The sequence below is a fragment of the Diadema antillarum genome, unplaced genomic scaffold (assembly GCF_040938485.1).
Source record: "Diadema antillarum isolate AM-2024a unplaced genomic scaffold, OU_Dant_1.0 scf00000075, whole genome shotgun sequence".
NCBI lineage: Eukaryota > Metazoa > Echinodermata > Echinoidea > Diadematoida > Diadematidae > Diadema > Diadema antillarum.
Window position 1 is genome coordinate 2,105,172 of NW_027270964.1, and position 17,124 is coordinate 2,122,295.

At 38.7% G+C, this 17,124-nt stretch overlaps 1 protein-coding gene across 1 annotated transcript in view; it reads left to right on the top strand.

The window, feature by feature from the left end:
- Nucleotides 1-8,723, top strand: part of LOC139717441 (protein zyg-11 homolog B-like) — a 32,766-nt gene extending 24,043 nt beyond the window's left edge. The window contains exons 8-13 of the mRNA XM_071628949.1: nt 1,013-1,174; nt 1,727-1,774; nt 2,223-2,290; nt 4,492-4,621; nt 5,344-5,494; nt 6,301-8,723. Of these exons, the coding sequence (XP_071485050.1) occupies nt 1,013-1,174; nt 1,727-1,774; nt 2,223-2,290; nt 4,492-4,621; nt 5,344-5,494; nt 6,301-6,473 (732 nt within the window). The 3' untranslated portion in view covers nt 6,474-8,723. The remainder of the gene's footprint in view (nt 1-1,012; nt 1,175-1,726; nt 1,775-2,222; nt 2,291-4,491; nt 4,622-5,343; nt 5,495-6,300) is intronic.
- The last annotated feature ends 8,401 nt before the right edge of the window (nt 8,724-17,124 follow it).

The following is a 17,124-nucleotide window of genomic DNA, read 5'->3' on the forward strand; positions in this document are numbered from 1 at the left end:
TACTTTAATTGATGAAGGTTGGGTGCCTTGATGAACTACAAGGTTCGGTATTGTATCCCCGCTACCTGTGTTTGGTCAACAGAGGTGCTTTTTTTACATTTAACAGACAAACTTTGAGTGCCTTGATGAACTATAAGGTTAGGTATTGTGTCCCTGCTACCATTGTGTTTGGGCAACCTAGTTACTTTAATTGACAAAAATGTTTGGTACTTTGATAAAATACAAGGTTTGGTATCGTGTCCCTCCTACTAGTGTGTTTGGGCAACCGTGGTGCCTAGGTACTTTTATTGATAAATGTTTGGTACTTTGATAAAATACAAGGTTCGGTATCGTGTCCCTGCTACCAGTGTTTTTGGTCAATAGAGGTGCCTAGGTACTTTAATTGATGAATGTTGGGTGCCTTGATGATCTACAAGGTTCGGTATTGTATCCCCGCTACCACTGTTTGGTCAACAGAGGTGCTTTGGTACTTTTTACAGACAAACTTTGAGTGCCTTGATGAACCATAAGCTCAGTATCATGCCCTCGCTACCATTGTGTTTGGTCAACCGAGGTACCTTGGTACTTTAAATGACAAATGCGTGGTACCTTGATAAGATACAAGGTTCTGTATCATGTCCCCTGCTCTCAGTGTGTTTGGTCAATAGAGGTACCTTGGCACTTAAATCAACGAATGTTGGGTGCCTTGATAAACTACAAGGTTCGGTATTGTATCCCTGCTACTATTGTTTGGCCAACAGAGGTGCTTTGGTACTTTTTACAGACAAACTTTTAGTGCCTTGATGCACCATAAGCTCGGTATCATGTCCTCGCTACCATTGTGTTTGGTCAATTGAGGTACCTTGGTACTTTAAATGACAAATGTTGGGAGCCTTGATGAACCACAAGGTTAGGTATTACTTCCTCACTACCAACATGTTAGTCTACGTATAGTTTCATTAAATGGCTTTTGTATGATTCAGAGCCACATTTTAAAGTTCTTTCATCTTCATGCATTTCTGTTCATGTCCAGAAATTGCTGCAAATAGTGAAACAGAAGGCAGAAATCCGCTCTGTCGACATCACCCTCAAATTCACCTTGAGTGCCCTCTGGAACCTAACTGACGAGTCGCCGCCCACCTGCTCTATTTTCTACAATGAAGGCGGGCTTGATCTCTTCATCCGCATACTTGAGGTGAGTACTTACAGTTTTGCTGGATGTGCAGATTTACAAACAATTCTGCACTTCGAGGAAAAAGTCCTGGTTTTAGATGTTGTTGGTCCATGTGATGGATGCCAGATTCTTCTTTTTTATAATGAAAAGTGCAATGCAACTCAATACAAACTGTGAATATTGTGAATTCTCAACAAAGTGTTTCTTGGCGATAGCCCAGATTGGTTGTGATCTCTGCTTTAGGTCATATTTTCAAAATGAGAGTAGTATTCCAAGTACAATGCGTCAGTGTTAGAACTTGCTCAGGTACTTCTGTGTATTTTTTTTTCTCCCCCGGTGCCGTGAGCAACATGAGGATTGTCTAATGAGTGTCTAATGGTTGTGTTTGATATGTAAAACAACTTAATGTGAATCCAATTGCAAGTTATGCATTTTAATTGTGAAGTGCAGAAACAGATCAAATGATATTGCAGACTGTAGCATGTGATGACAGCACAAAGCAATGTGTGTATTGCATGGTAGGGATGATACTGATAGTATAAAAGTAATGAATGGTCTGAATTCTACTTACAGATCTTCCCTGATGAATCCACACTGCAGACGAAAGTTCTGGGTCTCATTGTAAGTACACATGGTTGTCACTAAACAGTATTGCTAAGTTTTGTGTGTCTTTTTTGTTCTTGCATTTGTTACATGTTAAGATAGATAGAAAGTAACTGACCGGGTAATACCCATTATAATTCTGTGACATGATTTTTGAGTGTCCTAGAATGATTCTTTTAATCTTCTTTTGAGAATTTTTATTTTGTCTTAAGCTCAATGTGAAGAAAATTACATGCCACAGACCAGCAATCAACATTAAAGCTTTGGAAAGATACATAAATGAACATATCTGTACATATCTTGGAAGGCTTTAGAATCACAGGATGTGACAGAAGTCACTGTACAGCTGAGCATGTGTAGATGTGTGGTAAGTCATGGAGTACCATGTGACATTTTGGGTGGTACGATGAATTGTGTAATTCCAACTCGGGGATTTTCATATCACAATGTACTCTTCCTTTTGCAGAACAACATTGCAGAAGTTAAGATCCTCCGAGATAACCTGAAGAGAGAAGACTTCCTAAACCACTGCAAGTAAGGCTGCATATTTAAGATTTTGCGTACCGAGAGACACGGTTTTGAAACACGTCTGTGAAACATGGTTTTTAAACATGTTTTGACAGAGGATTATTTATGGGAGTTTCTCCCGTGTGTGTTTGTGGCTGGGCTTACTCAGACAGTGCCATTGCACATCTCATAATTTGCAGCTTTTCCCTTGGCAATTGGGTCAAACAGGGCACGTGCAACTGTGATGTCATTGAAACCATGCTTTAGATTGTGGTTGCCTTAGCACTTTCAAATCCTTTTGTTACTAGTGAAATACATTCTTGAATCGCTCCCTCATGATGTGTTTCACGACCATGTTCAAAACCATGTTTGTAATCACAACTATCATATACAGTGATAGGTAAACCACAAAATGTGGTTTCCAAACCATGTTTCTTGCAATAAAAGTTTAGTTCAAGCCCACCCTTAAAGTAAAATATGTTGTCATGTGCCCAGTCTCATAAAGAGACTTCCATTCATTGTATTCAATTTACACTACTAGCACGCATAGAGCAACAACTAAAAATGCCTTCAACTCCTAGGTCAACACATGGCTGCTGCAATGGGAACTGCATTTATTGTAGGTTGCAATTGTCATAGAATAGATTCTGTATGAAACAGGGCCCAGGGTCCTGTTGCATAAAAAAGGTGCCGTCAAACATAAGTCAGAAAATCAAACATAAGTCAGGTGTCAGCCAATCAGAATTGAGTATTTAGAGACTTATGTTTGATTTCCTCACTTTTTTACCTCTTGCTCCTGTTACAATGGAATATCTCAGTGTTGCAATTTCATACCACATTCAAATTGCCTTTACAGACAAAAAAAAAAGAGAAAGAAATCAGACATGAAATAAGAATGTTACAGAATTTGAAATAAGAAAGTCACAGAATTTGAATTTTTCACAAGTTTTCACCAAATTGATGCACATTGGTAGAGGCTATGATGCCTTCAATTCACAAGTGTACCATGGCTTTGTACACCAATACTGTGCCATTATGCCATATATTCAACAAGTTTAATTATTTGCAACTTGGGCCTTCAAAAAAAAAAAATAAATAAGTGTGGTTCATTCACGATCATGGAGTACAGGAATAGACAGAGAAATACGTGTACGCATGCAAGTCACATTCATGTCGGGATCAAAATTAATATCTCTGCAAATTTTTTTAATTCTTGAATAGCACCCAACTTGTGAGATTTGAAAAAAATTAAACCCCTGCAAGATACGTGTTGTATACAGTATGTCATTAAAGTCGTGGTTTTGGCCGATGATTTAGTAACTGCTGCCTCTCTTGCCCTGGAAGTCATCTCTGCTTTAGGTCATTCCAGGACTTTCCAGTACTCTGATGGGAAGAAGATATCTTATTTTTATTGATTCTCACATCAAAATAGGAATTTAGTTACATGCAAGACTTGTGTACAGTTCAGTGGGAGACTTGTGAGTGATAACACCTCTGTCAATACAAGTACAGACCAACTTCAGTTATCTAGCCATGTCGGGACCATCACCCATCCACATATTATTAAAAAGTGATATGGCCAGATAAAGTGAGATACGCTCCAGCGTGACACTTTTGAGCAAGTTGTCCTGAGGACATACATACCGCTTTGCTAATTTACTATTCCCGATGATGATTTACATAATATTTGCATGCTTCATCATTTAAATAATGCAGGATTCAAATGGAATAAAAATACACCTTGCTGTTGGTCTTTGTTCGTTCAATCAATAATATTTTGCACTGAAAATGCAAAGACAATCATGGGCTAGTCCAAGTTTGGATGATAGACAGATTTTGAAAAGTGATGGCTGGATAACCCAGGTTGGACTATAATAAGTAGTGGTTGCAACTAATATCACCAATATGTGAAAGCGACGAAAACTTTGAAATTCTATAGTTATCCTAATTTTGGTCTTATTTTGATAAAACTGCAGTTGATCACTGAATATTGACTGTCCTTTTGAAGTTGCTTGTACCTTTATCATGCAAAATAAAATAAAAAAACAAGAAAAAAAAAACAAATGCTGAAATAATTTATATGTGCCATGATAATTTGTGATTTGATTTTAAAAGCACAAGATGTACATAGTGTGGTACAGATAAAATTCTGGGTTGCTAGTTTCACGTTATGTTGATGGGCAAACTATTGCAGTGCTATGTCTGTTCTGTTTACACCACTTTTATAGGCGCCTCCTGGAGAACGACCAGATTGAGGTGAGCTACTTTGCTGCCGGCATCGTTGCCCACCTACTGAAGGATGGGGAGGAGACATGGGCCTTCAACCCAGACCTCAGGGAGAAATTCCAACAGTCTCTGGTAAGAACAATATCAGCTGGTGACTACTGGTTGTCCCCTTCATTTAGATTTGTGTGGCATTCCACTCTGCTCTGATTTGTTACTATCAAAATGACAGTTGCATGAGAGGAACATGGACTTTACATTACTGCAAAGTTCTATTAATCGGGAGATTCTATTGATTTCTAGATATTTGACAGTTCAATTTTATTTTTGTCACTTTGTAGTCATGAGAACATTTGAGTATATTGTCCTACTTTTAGCTCTTCTTGGTTTAATGTCTTGCATTTTGGACGAGAAGTTAGCATTTTACAGCATTTGATAATTGATAATTCTCCATGGTTTTATTAAAGAAAGATGACTTTAACTGTGTGTGACATGAAGAAAATCATCCATTTTTTTTTACCGAGGGGCATGCTGTCCAACGTATGTGTGTGGTATTCCATTTCTTTTTATGGTTTGCACGCAAGCTAATTCTATATCTGCTTTGAATTTTGATGAATATGCCCTTTACAGTTGTAACCTTTTGTAAATGGGAAGGTCACACAGGGTTTGCTTTAGGCTCGTGTAAATGGTGACAAGTAAAGTTTGCATACCACCCCAAGATGAGAGATTAGGGCATATATGTGTAAAGAAATGCTTAATAGTAGGTATGTCATGTATTAATGTTTCAGAGTATTCAATTCTGTGGTGTACATGTACTGACTTTAATTCATATGGTCATCTGTTCCAACCGCCAACAGCATAACAGCATCTTGAAGTGGAAGAACCCTGCTGGAGAGATGGTGGCCTACAGGTCTTTCAGTCCTTTCTTCCCGCTGCTGAAGTGCTACGAGATCCCAGAGGTCCAGCTCTGGTCTGTCTGGGCCATGCAGCACGTGTGCACAAAGAACGGTAAGGGTCTCGTGTTGAAGCTTGAGTCTTGAACATGAGCCATACTGGCTCAGTGGATTAGACCAGAGACCCTCAGTTGTGAAGTCTCGGGTTCAAGTTTGGCAATGGCAGCAGTTGTTTTCTTGTGTAAGGCACTTCATCCTTAGTTTCTAATCAGAGGGGATTTAAAGCTTGTGGCTCCGCGGCAGCTTTCTAAAAAGTATTGAAGTGCTTCCCGAAAGGTAATACTACTTAATGGCCATGTTTAATAAATCCAAACAAAAATGATGTAGACATTCAAGCTAACACATTAGAATTATGTCTAACAGCAGTGTAATAGTTGATTATGATTATTATTATGCTTGTTAGAGTGATGATGGTCATCATGATCATCACCGTTATCATAACAAGAACAATATTCCTAAAGCTCCGTGTTTGTCATGTTGTGACTCTACTGGCTCTCATGTGACTCTTTAGTGCTTCTTCTTGTCTAAAAATACTGGTATGATCACCTAATCATATACTTCACTATTAGCTAAATGGGATTGAACTGAATCATTAAATTTCAAATTGGACTGTGACATAGTTCTTTAAAGGAAATATGCTTCAAATGTGTAGGTTTCTTTGGTACTTTAACCTACAGAAGCAAAGTGTGTGTAATGTTAGGACCATTACAGATCATCAGAGGCAATTGTCTGCATCCTATCTTCTATGTGTTGCCTGTACTAAAGGAGCTAAAGAATTCACAAACTTATGCGTAGAATGTACATAAATGTACTGATGTTGTGCTAATAAGAGTTTTGTTCCTCCTGTCTACGACCCTACAGCCAGCCGTTACTGCCCTATGTTGGTCACCCAAGGAGGTGTGGATCTGCTCAGTGAGATGGTAGCCAAGCATGACCTCCATCCGGACGTCCATCGGGTGGCCACGAGTGTCCTGGACGTCGTACGCCAGAACCGCACGGCCGTCGCCAGCCCCTGTGACACGAAAAAGAGGTGATCGCCCAAGCCAAGAAGTCTTTCATTGTGCGTGTTTTGGATTGTGGTGGACGAGGGAGATGTGGAGTGGAGCACTGGTTTCATCCCCCTTCCAAAGGATGGGATTTTGTGCTCGCTTGATGGCGATGCTTGTGAATACTGGACACTTGGACACTGGACATTGCAGTGAAAATTCCCTCCTCTGTGGTCATCATCCTTCTTGCGTTCAACCATTTTTTTCTTCCCCCCCCCCCCCCTACAGTCAGCTGTTTTAGGGGATTCACCCAGTGCATGTTTGCCAACACCTCCTGAAAGTTGGGGTGTGAAAGCTATTTCATGCATCATTGGGAAGAGGGTTTTCTATTCTCACTGTAATATGTGGCTAATTGTGTATGGACACCTTGTTTGATGCTAGGGCAGTGCCATGTGTAGGAGCCTTGTTTAATGTAAAACCTGCATCTCCCAAGAGAACTCACCCATGTAACATGTACCTAAAAGCTATTCAGTCTCTCCTTTAGTATTTCATTGAGTGCTTGGTCAATGCAAGAGTCCTGAAGTGTGAATAGATCATGATTCATTTCTTTCTTGATCAGTTATTTTCAATTACCTTGTCAAAATTTAGTCTTGTAAGTTATGATTATGCCTTCTCCCAATGTCTTAAATAGCCTCTAATTTTTTTCTTTTTGAGTTTCCACAAACTAGCCACTTCTGATGCAAGGAAGTTGTGTTTCTGTATCAAACTCGACTCTGAAAATACTGTTCGTTTTATGGTTTCAACAAACTAACCATTTCTAATGTGAAGGAGTTGTGTCTTGATCATGACATTCTCATGCTTGTTTTGTGGACAGGGAGAGTGCATGGAGAAAACAAACAAACATTGAAAAACACTACTTTTTGCAGTAGGAGGAATGTTAGCAAACAGGATTGAATGCCTAGTGTGAGTTCTCTTCTTCATGAAGTGTCTGATAATTTAGAAGTATGTGTAAAAGCATTATTCTTTCTGAGTGTCCCCAGTTGGCTCACTGTTTAATAGGCTGCTTTTTTTTTTTACCTCATTTATGATGCTGAATAGGTGCATATTACTGTATAAGCTGTTATTTTTGCAAGGGTTTTAATTTTTTTGCGAATTTAAATAACAACACGCAAAAATGTTGCCATGTGCTGGGGTCGTAGTACACTACCTCAGTGTCAATTCGCGGATATAGGACATCGCGAAAATTTCCGTGAACTCCTCATACGGAAAAATATCTGTACGCAAAAATAACAGCTTATACAGTACTCAGCCACATTGTCTACATGTTATTATGAGACATCCAAGATAAGCAGATTACACTTCTATTCTGGCACTACCTGTTTGTGTAGATGTCTGCATAGCTCAGTGATAAAGGAATCAGTAGAGAAGTGCATATAGCATCATCCCGTATAATTTCTTATGCTTGATTGACTGTCTGAACCTGTTTCTGGCCTGAAGACGTCTATCCTGATTTAGTTCGCATGCGTCTGCCTTTAAATTGCCAAAGGAGTTGAATCTTTGAACGAATCAAGAGCTTCTTGCGAATATCTTTGTGCGAGCACACCATACCGCGCTCTCAATGGATGCATCAGCATGCATCCTTTGTACCTAGCAATGAAATTTTGCTCATATATGTATATTTTCGCTATAAGTTTTGCATGAATGATATTAATCCATATTGCATGTATACTCTCTGCCAAATGTTTTCGTTCCCCATGACATATACAAGTAGATGTGAGAAGGGTGTGCAATCAGTTGCAAGGTCTCAGAAACAATTTCTTTGCTCGCAAATATTGTTTATTGGTTGTCAGTGACTTTTACTACTCTTTTCCTTTTAACGGTGTATAATTTTCATCATATATTACCAGCATTTAATGCCCATTCATTTTTCTTCATCTATTATGGTTTCTCATGACATAAAAATATCATAAGTCTTTTGGTAAGTGTAAATGATTGGCCATATTTTTCGTAAGAAAAGATTGTATTGCCATCATCACAAGAGGGCGCCAGAGGCTATATTCTTCCACTGAATGAGAGAGCGGTACCTACAGTATGTATAAGCATGGAAAGGTTATCTGTGCAAAGTAAATTGTGCTGTTTTGTGGACGGTGCACCATGAAACTATCCATTTAGGTGCATTTCTGCTTCAGTCATATCCCTTTCAAAAATGGATTACAATGGAAGACTCCAGCCGTCCCAATGACCAAATCAGAGCCAATGAGTTGGGCAAATTCTGAATATCCTTTCCCTTATATCACATAGGGCAGAATCAATGGTTGTATATCTATCAATTGAAAGCTAACTCTATTAATACTCTGATTGTTTGGACCCTGTTGGGACTACCACCTATAAATCCCATTAAACATTGTACGCGATACTCTCTGTGCCAGGGACTTTGGACAGTGTGTGCAACGCTATGGGGTTTTCTGTGCTAATCGACACTCAAGAGCACACAGAAGAGTTAACATGGCTGATACTGGTAATGTCACACTTAAAACTGATTGAATTCTAGTACAATGTACCGGTAGACTGATGTTTTCTTTGAGTGTTGATTGGACATGCTCCCATGGTAGATGGATGTTTGCTCTGCTTTGGGCTGCTGCTTTTCTGGATATATCTCAACAGCAGTCTGTCAGGCACTCTGTAGGCATAGCGTTTGAAAGCATGACTTCACAGATTTCATTCCCTACAAATGTCCCCCCCTCCCCCAACAAAAAAAAGAAAAAAGGAAAAAAAAGACCCACGGATGAATATATGCTGGTATGCTTTAGGGAATAATATTTTTTTTTTTTTTTTTGTTGCAAATTGTGTGAGGCAAGAGTTGATCCAATTAATTTGTGACTTTTTATGGGTCAGTCCTTACACACTTTAGATAAGATTTGTTATACATAGATCCAAAGCGTTAATTTCTGTGGGTGTGTGTCTAAGCCTGGACACACTGTAGTACACTGACAATATCCCTACAATGTGCTGTACAGCCACGTACAGCACTGCATGACACTTTCCACACCCTAACCTGACCAGCTTTGTCTGTGTTTCTAACCTCAGGGTCACATGAAATGTGATTAAAAGCCACTTTGTTTGCTTGTTCTGTGATGTGGTGCATGTCATGAACAACTGTGCGTTTGCCACAGGCTTGGGACGCACAGTACTCTCCGCACCCTGACTTTGCTGTCTATGCCTTTGTCTTTGAACTCAGGTTCACATGAGATCACATGTGATAAAAACTAGTTTGCTCGCTTGTTTTGTGAGGTGGTGCATGCTATGTCCAGCCATGCATTGCCACAGGCTTGGGGAATATTGTGGGTTAAACAAAAACAACGAACAAATTGAAAGCCCAGAAAACAAGCAGTAAATGAAACAGGATGACTTCCAAGAGATAAGCTTTTGTGTCTTCTCCAGAAAAGCATACCTCATCGTTTTCACCTCGTACTTTATTGTCTTTTCTGCTATTGTTTAGAGTTCAAAGAGGGTGTGTTCAGGGACATGCAAGGCCCCTTATGATATCACTGCATTTTTCAGTCAAGAGATCGTAGTGACGTCTGCACTCTTTGATATGGACGTTTGTTTGCTTGTTCTTGTCCATTGATCATGCACATGGACTGGCCTACCATGACATAATGATAATAATAATAACAATAATTGTGTCTATATGAGCGATTGCTTGTCATCTTTCATTGATGGTGTGGTAACCCCCCCCCCCCCCCCCCCCACATGGAGTCAGGTTGAACTCTGAAAATAGATGGTATGTCTACCATGTGTGTGCTCTGCCCTACACACCTGGTAGCATTGGTATACCATGGAGTGTGAAGGCAGGCCTGGCTGGGATACATTCCAGAATCCCCATAACAAATTGTGTACAGCTTTATCACTGATTTCTGTGTATTTAAAGTGCACACATCCAAAGAAAGTCGACTAAAGTTGACCATTACCAATGAGCGTATGCTTCGATTCACGTACTGGTATTCGCTGACCTGTGCTATTTGTTGTTTTCGAATGTACCCCGGTGGGCAGCGAATGAATCGGGCCACCTGTTAATCCCTACACTGCTGGTTCTTTAAACTGACTGGAATCAAAGTACAGCATGTGTCTGTAAGTTCAGTTCAGTCTGAGTCGAGTGGAGGCATACACGTAGAACAACAACTAGAACTATGTTCTACAGTAGAAAGCAAGCAAGAAGCATACTATCAAGGAACCTGGATGATGTGAATGACAATCTGGGTGCAGTCCTTTGTATTCCTATCATTTTCATATCACCAAAACTTTAGAAGCAATGAAGTGATTTGGGGTTCATCATTGTTGAAGGATATGTAGAGAAACTATCAAATCTTGCCACTGAGTGATTTCTACTACAGTACATCTGAAACTAGAGGGATAACAGATCTAGAGCAATAGTTCATTTGCTTCATAGTGTATGTGAAGCAGGTGAAGCTAACAGAATTCTGGATAATATCTGTAAAGGCTTTGCCTGGGGGGTGTTTCATGAAGCCGTTCGTAAAGTTACGAACAACTTACAAGCGACTGGTAATCAGTTCTTGTGCTGAATTATGGGAATATTGATAAGTATAGCACGTCAGAACTGATCACCAGTCGCTCATAAGTTGTTCGTAACTTTACGAACAGCTTTATGAAACAGCGCCCTGGAGTGGTCAATAATTCTTCCCTTCTCAACTCTTTCTTGGGCTTCCTGAGATTTATGCGACATGGAGCTATACTTGAATATTGGTAATGGACTGGTTATGAGTTAATGTTGGTTGTCTCTATCTTTCCTTTTTTTTTTTGAGGGGGGGGGGGGACAAATGTATATCAATAGTTCAGCAAGGCTGAAGCTGCTAATCTGCTCTTACAAGTCCTTGTATTATCCCTAAAACTCTGTCTGAAAGCATAGCAAAGTTTTGCAATGTCAAGAAGTCATGGAAACCAAGTGCTTGTTCAGCAGTGAGATAGGGACATAGTCTGTGAGAATGTATCAAGTTCTCTAATTTCCTGTTTTAGTCTGGTTATGATGATTCAGATGCCGTAAAAGTGTGGTATGGCTTGTCTATTTCGACAGATTTTCGTTACGCTGGCACCATAACCTGCTTTTGTGATGCACACACACACACACACTGCAGGCTCTGTTGTGCATTGGAGCTATTTTAATCCTATTTCTTCTTAATACATATATTTGCTGAAATGAAGACTATCACAAATGGATATTGTACCATTGTCAGAAATCATAGTCCCGACAACTTTGTCTTTAAAAGAAAAAAAAAAAGTTATGTTGACTTTTTTTGCCGTCAGTGAACTTCAAGTCAGGCAGTGAGTCCAGTTGATGTCAGAAGGGACTAATCTGCTATTATTTGAGGCAGAGCAGTTCATTAGAAGATTAGTAAGCTGGTTGAGGTGATGCGTGAAAACTTAACACAAAGCTATGCACCCCTTGCTATTATATTCCTGTGGTATCCATGCATACTTTTTAAAGTGAATTGACAAAGTTGTCTGACATATCTTTTTTTCCTCTCTCTCATTATGAACACTAGGTGATATGTTCACTTCATAAGTCACATTTGATTTAGATGCCCATATTTTATTGTAACAATGAAGTGTGTGTTGGTTCAAGTGCATAAAAATGTGTACATGACAGTGTTGTCATTGGATCAGGTTGTTATTTAAACAGCTGATAAATGTTTCCTGCCAATAATTTGATTATCATCTATGCCTGAGAGAGTGAATGGAGAGAAAACAATGTGTAACATGTTATTTTTGCTCCAGAAAGTTGTTTAATCCTCATTTGGATGGGAGAAAACAATTGTTGACTTCACACAAACTTAAAGCATGTCAATGTTTGAATGATTTTAAGACCTTCCACTCACTCTGCAGCAGTGTAAATATTATTGCCAATTCTGTATGAGGGGAAACTTGAATATATATCTATCATCAAATACTGATTTTGCAAATAGCCAATGGTTGTACTAACAAGTGGATTAATCTGACATGCTAATTTGTGAGATACAGCAATCAATTTTAATCTGCCCTGTAGTGGCCAGTGTTATTTCTTTCTTTTTTTGTGTGAGTATTTTGCTTCAGAGAAATGTTGCCTGCAAAGGGTAGTTCAGTACTTTTAAATTGATTGGTTTCACTGTTCAAAAACAGAATGTGTTTTTGGTTAAGAAAACACACTTGTGAGATTCAAGTCATAGCCTTTTACATGGTAAAGAGCAAATTTTACAGGCCCTGTCACTTTTTGCATGGATTTGATCTCTTGTATGCATGGTATTAGCAGCTTTACCAGGGGTAAATTTGATTTGTCAATGTTTCAAAATTGCTACGTAAAATGTTTGTTAAGGTGATACTAATAGATATGCCCAAACTCTTCTAATTTCAAATGCACAAGATGTGGGTTTTCATAACTTATTTTGTACTTGTACGTATGCATTTGGAAGTTTGTGGCCACAGTATCCAATACGAGCTCATCACCGTTTTAGTGTCGATATTGGGCAGATGGAAAGAGCTTTCACCTTTTGTGGCATTTCCTGCAAAATCTGCATAGATTTCTAAAACGGGGAAGCCCCACTTTTCACTCAGTGAAGTGTAATATGTGAATCCCATGTCTCGTCTGAATAGTGTGTTGTGAAGCTATGCATACAGATTTAATAAAGAACAAACTGCTGCTTTCTAGATAGGAACTACCGTACCAGATATAGCATAACTTATTTTGGAGAGCTGTAGGTGCGATTTTCTGGTGGCTTGGCAAATTTTTCTTTACGGAAGCAGAATCAGAATATCTCGTAGTGCAGCAGTTTGAATTGTCATTGTTGATTAATACTGTAATCTGTCATTAAGTGAATCATAGTCTTTGCCAAGAGAGTTTAAGTGTTCTTCAAGCAAAAAGTTTTGTGATATGATCGGCCTATCAAGTATTTCTTTCCCATATTAGATGTGCTCTTCGGAAAGTTTGCGCTTCGTTTGAAATCTATCAAAGTGTTAACTTTCGTCAAAGATAAACAGTACCAATTTGTTAAGGCATTGTAAAGAATAGCAATAGCTACATTTGAATTCCGTGTAGAGGTGCACATTGTGAAATGAAGAAGGAATGGTTCTATGGTGAAGTTAATTAGAAAAGTCTATGCTGGATATGAAAACGGGCTAAGTTGAAGTCAAGATTGAACTTCATATTTTCTGTCACCCCAAATACTGATTTTAAATTGTATTTATACCACTGCAATCTGCTGATTTTTTTTTTTTTTAATGAAATGAAATGAAATGAAATCAGATTGGTCAATGTAGGATGTACCTTGTGTGATGTTGACCAATACTTTTTGCAATTGTCTTGAAATACATGGATGTGAATGCAAGTGATGTACTGCGAAAGGAGTGGAACGTGATGGAATACTGAGGATGAAATTAAAAGGATAAAATCATTACAGAATGGGTTCCCGTTTCTGGACTTTGAATTGGTTGTATGATGTGACGCCCGAGTGTTTTGGCAGAGCCTCCAATGAATGTACTGTTAGTCGTCCACGTGTGTGTGTGTGTGTGTGTGTGTGTGTGTGTGTGTGTTTGTTTGTTGAGATACATTCTAGAATGTGACCTGCTTACGGAGTTTTGAACAGATAAGATTTAGACTTATTATCTTTACTGTTATTAACAATTATATTAAAAATGATGATAATGGTAGATGTTTTGATACAACATATCAATGATAACCAAATGTGCCTCTGATGTTAATTTTTCCAACTACAGAAGGATTTGTCTCTGAAAAAAAAAGCTTGTCTATGATGATTATAATAATAATATGATGACGATGATGAGGATGATGATTATTATTACTATTACTGTAACAATAATAACATTATAATGATAATCTACAAACAATGATATTGATTTAAAAAATGTACGATACCGATATATTTTTTTCTCTTACACACGTACCACTTAAGGATAATGTGTTCCTGATATTTTCAAACCTTTGTTTCATTTTTTCATTTCATTTCATTTCGCTTATTTCATTTCCAGCAATGTGAAACATTTTCATACACAAAATAACACAGTATCAATACAATGTAGAAACAAAGAAAAAGGCCTTTCCGAGAATCTATTTTTTTTTTTAACTTAAAAAAAGGTGTATGCACTGTAGATCAAAGGGACCGAAGGGTATAAAGGTACCCGTTGATGTGTATTTCAATATTTCTGGAACTTTCACACTTTCACAATTACACTTATTATCGATTTACGCGATGCAAAATACGTGACGATCTGTCGTACTGCACACCAGCGACATAATTATGCATGTTCCATTGTAGATATTTTGTTTGTCCTTTTTTTGCGTTCTGTGGGTTGGTGGACAAATAAACCGGTTTCCTCGCAAATTTTTCAATTATGTTGACCCCAGTCAACGCAATAGAAAAACTTTTGCCGTGTCATATTTAACCTTTCATTTTTGTGGGTCAGCGGTGCCGGTAATCACGAAGAAAATGTTAGAGCGTTCTGAGATTTCAGAAAGTCATAGAGCTATCGTATTTGCTGAATACTGGCAAAAGGTCGTTTCTCCGCCCATTGTAATGCACAAATTATTGATGCCTTTCTTTTTCTCCTCCTCCTCCTCCTCCGATCCTTCTTCTTCTTCTTCTTCTTCTTGTTCTTGTTGTTCTTGTTCTTCTTCTTCTTCTTCTTCTTCTTCTTCTCCTCCTCCTCCTCCTTCTTCTTCTTCTTCTTCTTCTCCTCCTCCTCCTCCTCCTCCTTCTTCTTCTTCTTCTTCTTCTTCTTCTTCTCCTCCTCCTCCTCCTCCTCCTCCTCCTTCTTCTTCTTCTTCTTCTTCAGGGGTCCGTTTCATGAAGCTATCACATCAAAGTCTTATATAAATCTCTAAAAATGAGAAAGTTGTTCGATCCAGTGAGTCTCTCCCAAAGTTATCACATAAAACTTACGAATGCTCCTTGACCAGTCACAGATTTATGTTATAAAGTTATGAGAGACTCTTTGTGATGATTTTGTTCATGAAATGATTTCTAGAAAAAGTCTCTCACAAGACTGACTTTATGTGATGACTTTTTCGTGAAACGGATTTTATCAAAGTCTCTCATATCAGTGTGTCTTGTGAGAGAGAAATTCTCTCATAAAACTTTCATGAAACGGACTCCTGGACTTTTTTAACTAATGGTTTTATTCATTCAGAAAATGAATTTACTATTCCATGACCGCGCTTCTCCTCGGGCTATTTAAAGCAGTCAACTCTGTAACACTTTGAAATTTGATGATGTTATTGAATTCTAACACTGCAAACTGATTGAAAAAAGATTAGCAGATCAACACGATACGCTAGCTCTTCAAAGTATGTAGGATTTTCCTTTGTGGATCCCCTATAGGTTTAATCAACGTGTGCAATACCAGAAACCTTCGCATTCGCATCACCTGCTGAAGCATTTACGCGGAACTGTTAATTCTATTACTCTGTATACTGCGTCTCGTTTTTGTTTGTTTTTCCGCGCGATTTACATTTGATTTTCCTCTTCGCTTATGACACTATTTTACCGTCGCAGGATTATATGTTTTCCCCAAAATAAGCACATACAAAACGAAACGGTGAAACAAGCGAAGAAGACTTTTCATATCTCAACGAGTTCCTATATGATTCGATCGATGTAAAAGGCCTATACATCCATGGTTAAATTGGACCTTTTTTTCTATATTGTCTTTAAATGACATTATCTGCCATGAGATATTTCGAAGAAGGGAATTGCATGGAGACTTTGGATACCAAAACTTACTGTTAATGTGTATGTCATAGTATGACCGCCGCCGCCCTGTATCACAATTTCATTACCGGTATACGCGTTAGTGTCTCTTCATCAGGACAGTAAATCGTTGAAAATATGAATTGCGCTACGCCCACGATCGAAGAGTATGCGTGACCAGGGAAAAAAAAAAGTTTCGATCTGTTTGTAAGATACGTGAGGATATTTCAGAAGCTTAGGCATAGCTTAGGCTACCGTTGATGACGTGATAAAGGCATATACAGTGGAATGCCCGCGCCCTCCTTTTTCGCCTATAGTGAGAGGCGAATTCTTTAGACAAACAAAAGGCCTTTTGTCCCCTGTCAGATGAGCTCGCTATTCACCAGACTTATCTCTATTGTTAAATTCCTATACACCCACTGAGCTTGGAAGCTCCTTTCCACACGCTCCGTTCCCCGGGTTTGTCATTACCGGAATAAAAGAAAATAACCGCAACGTATAAAAGAATCGTCTAGATATATAGACAACATGACGGGTGGGCATTAGACCTCTTTTATACCCGATCGTTTATGCTGTACGGCGTACAATGTACTCCGAGCTTGAATGTGAACGTCTTCAACAATCATCGAATGGCATTGGCGATGCGTCAGATAAGTGCTTTTTAATCGCACATTTTATTGTTTGTGGACTGTAAGAGAATTAGACCGAAAACAGGGAAGTGATCGTTACAACTTGGGTATGTATGGAACTTGAATGAACCCAAAGTTGTCCTTGCAGGTTGATCATGGTCCTCCTTTACTACCGGCGAAAACGACAGCGCTGACATCGTCGTTGTAATTTCTCCCGGAAATACGCGGTCGCTTTCTTCAAAGCAGTTATCGTCTGCGTCGGTTGTCAATATTTTTTATTTACAAAACATACAAGGAAACAATCAACACTGCATA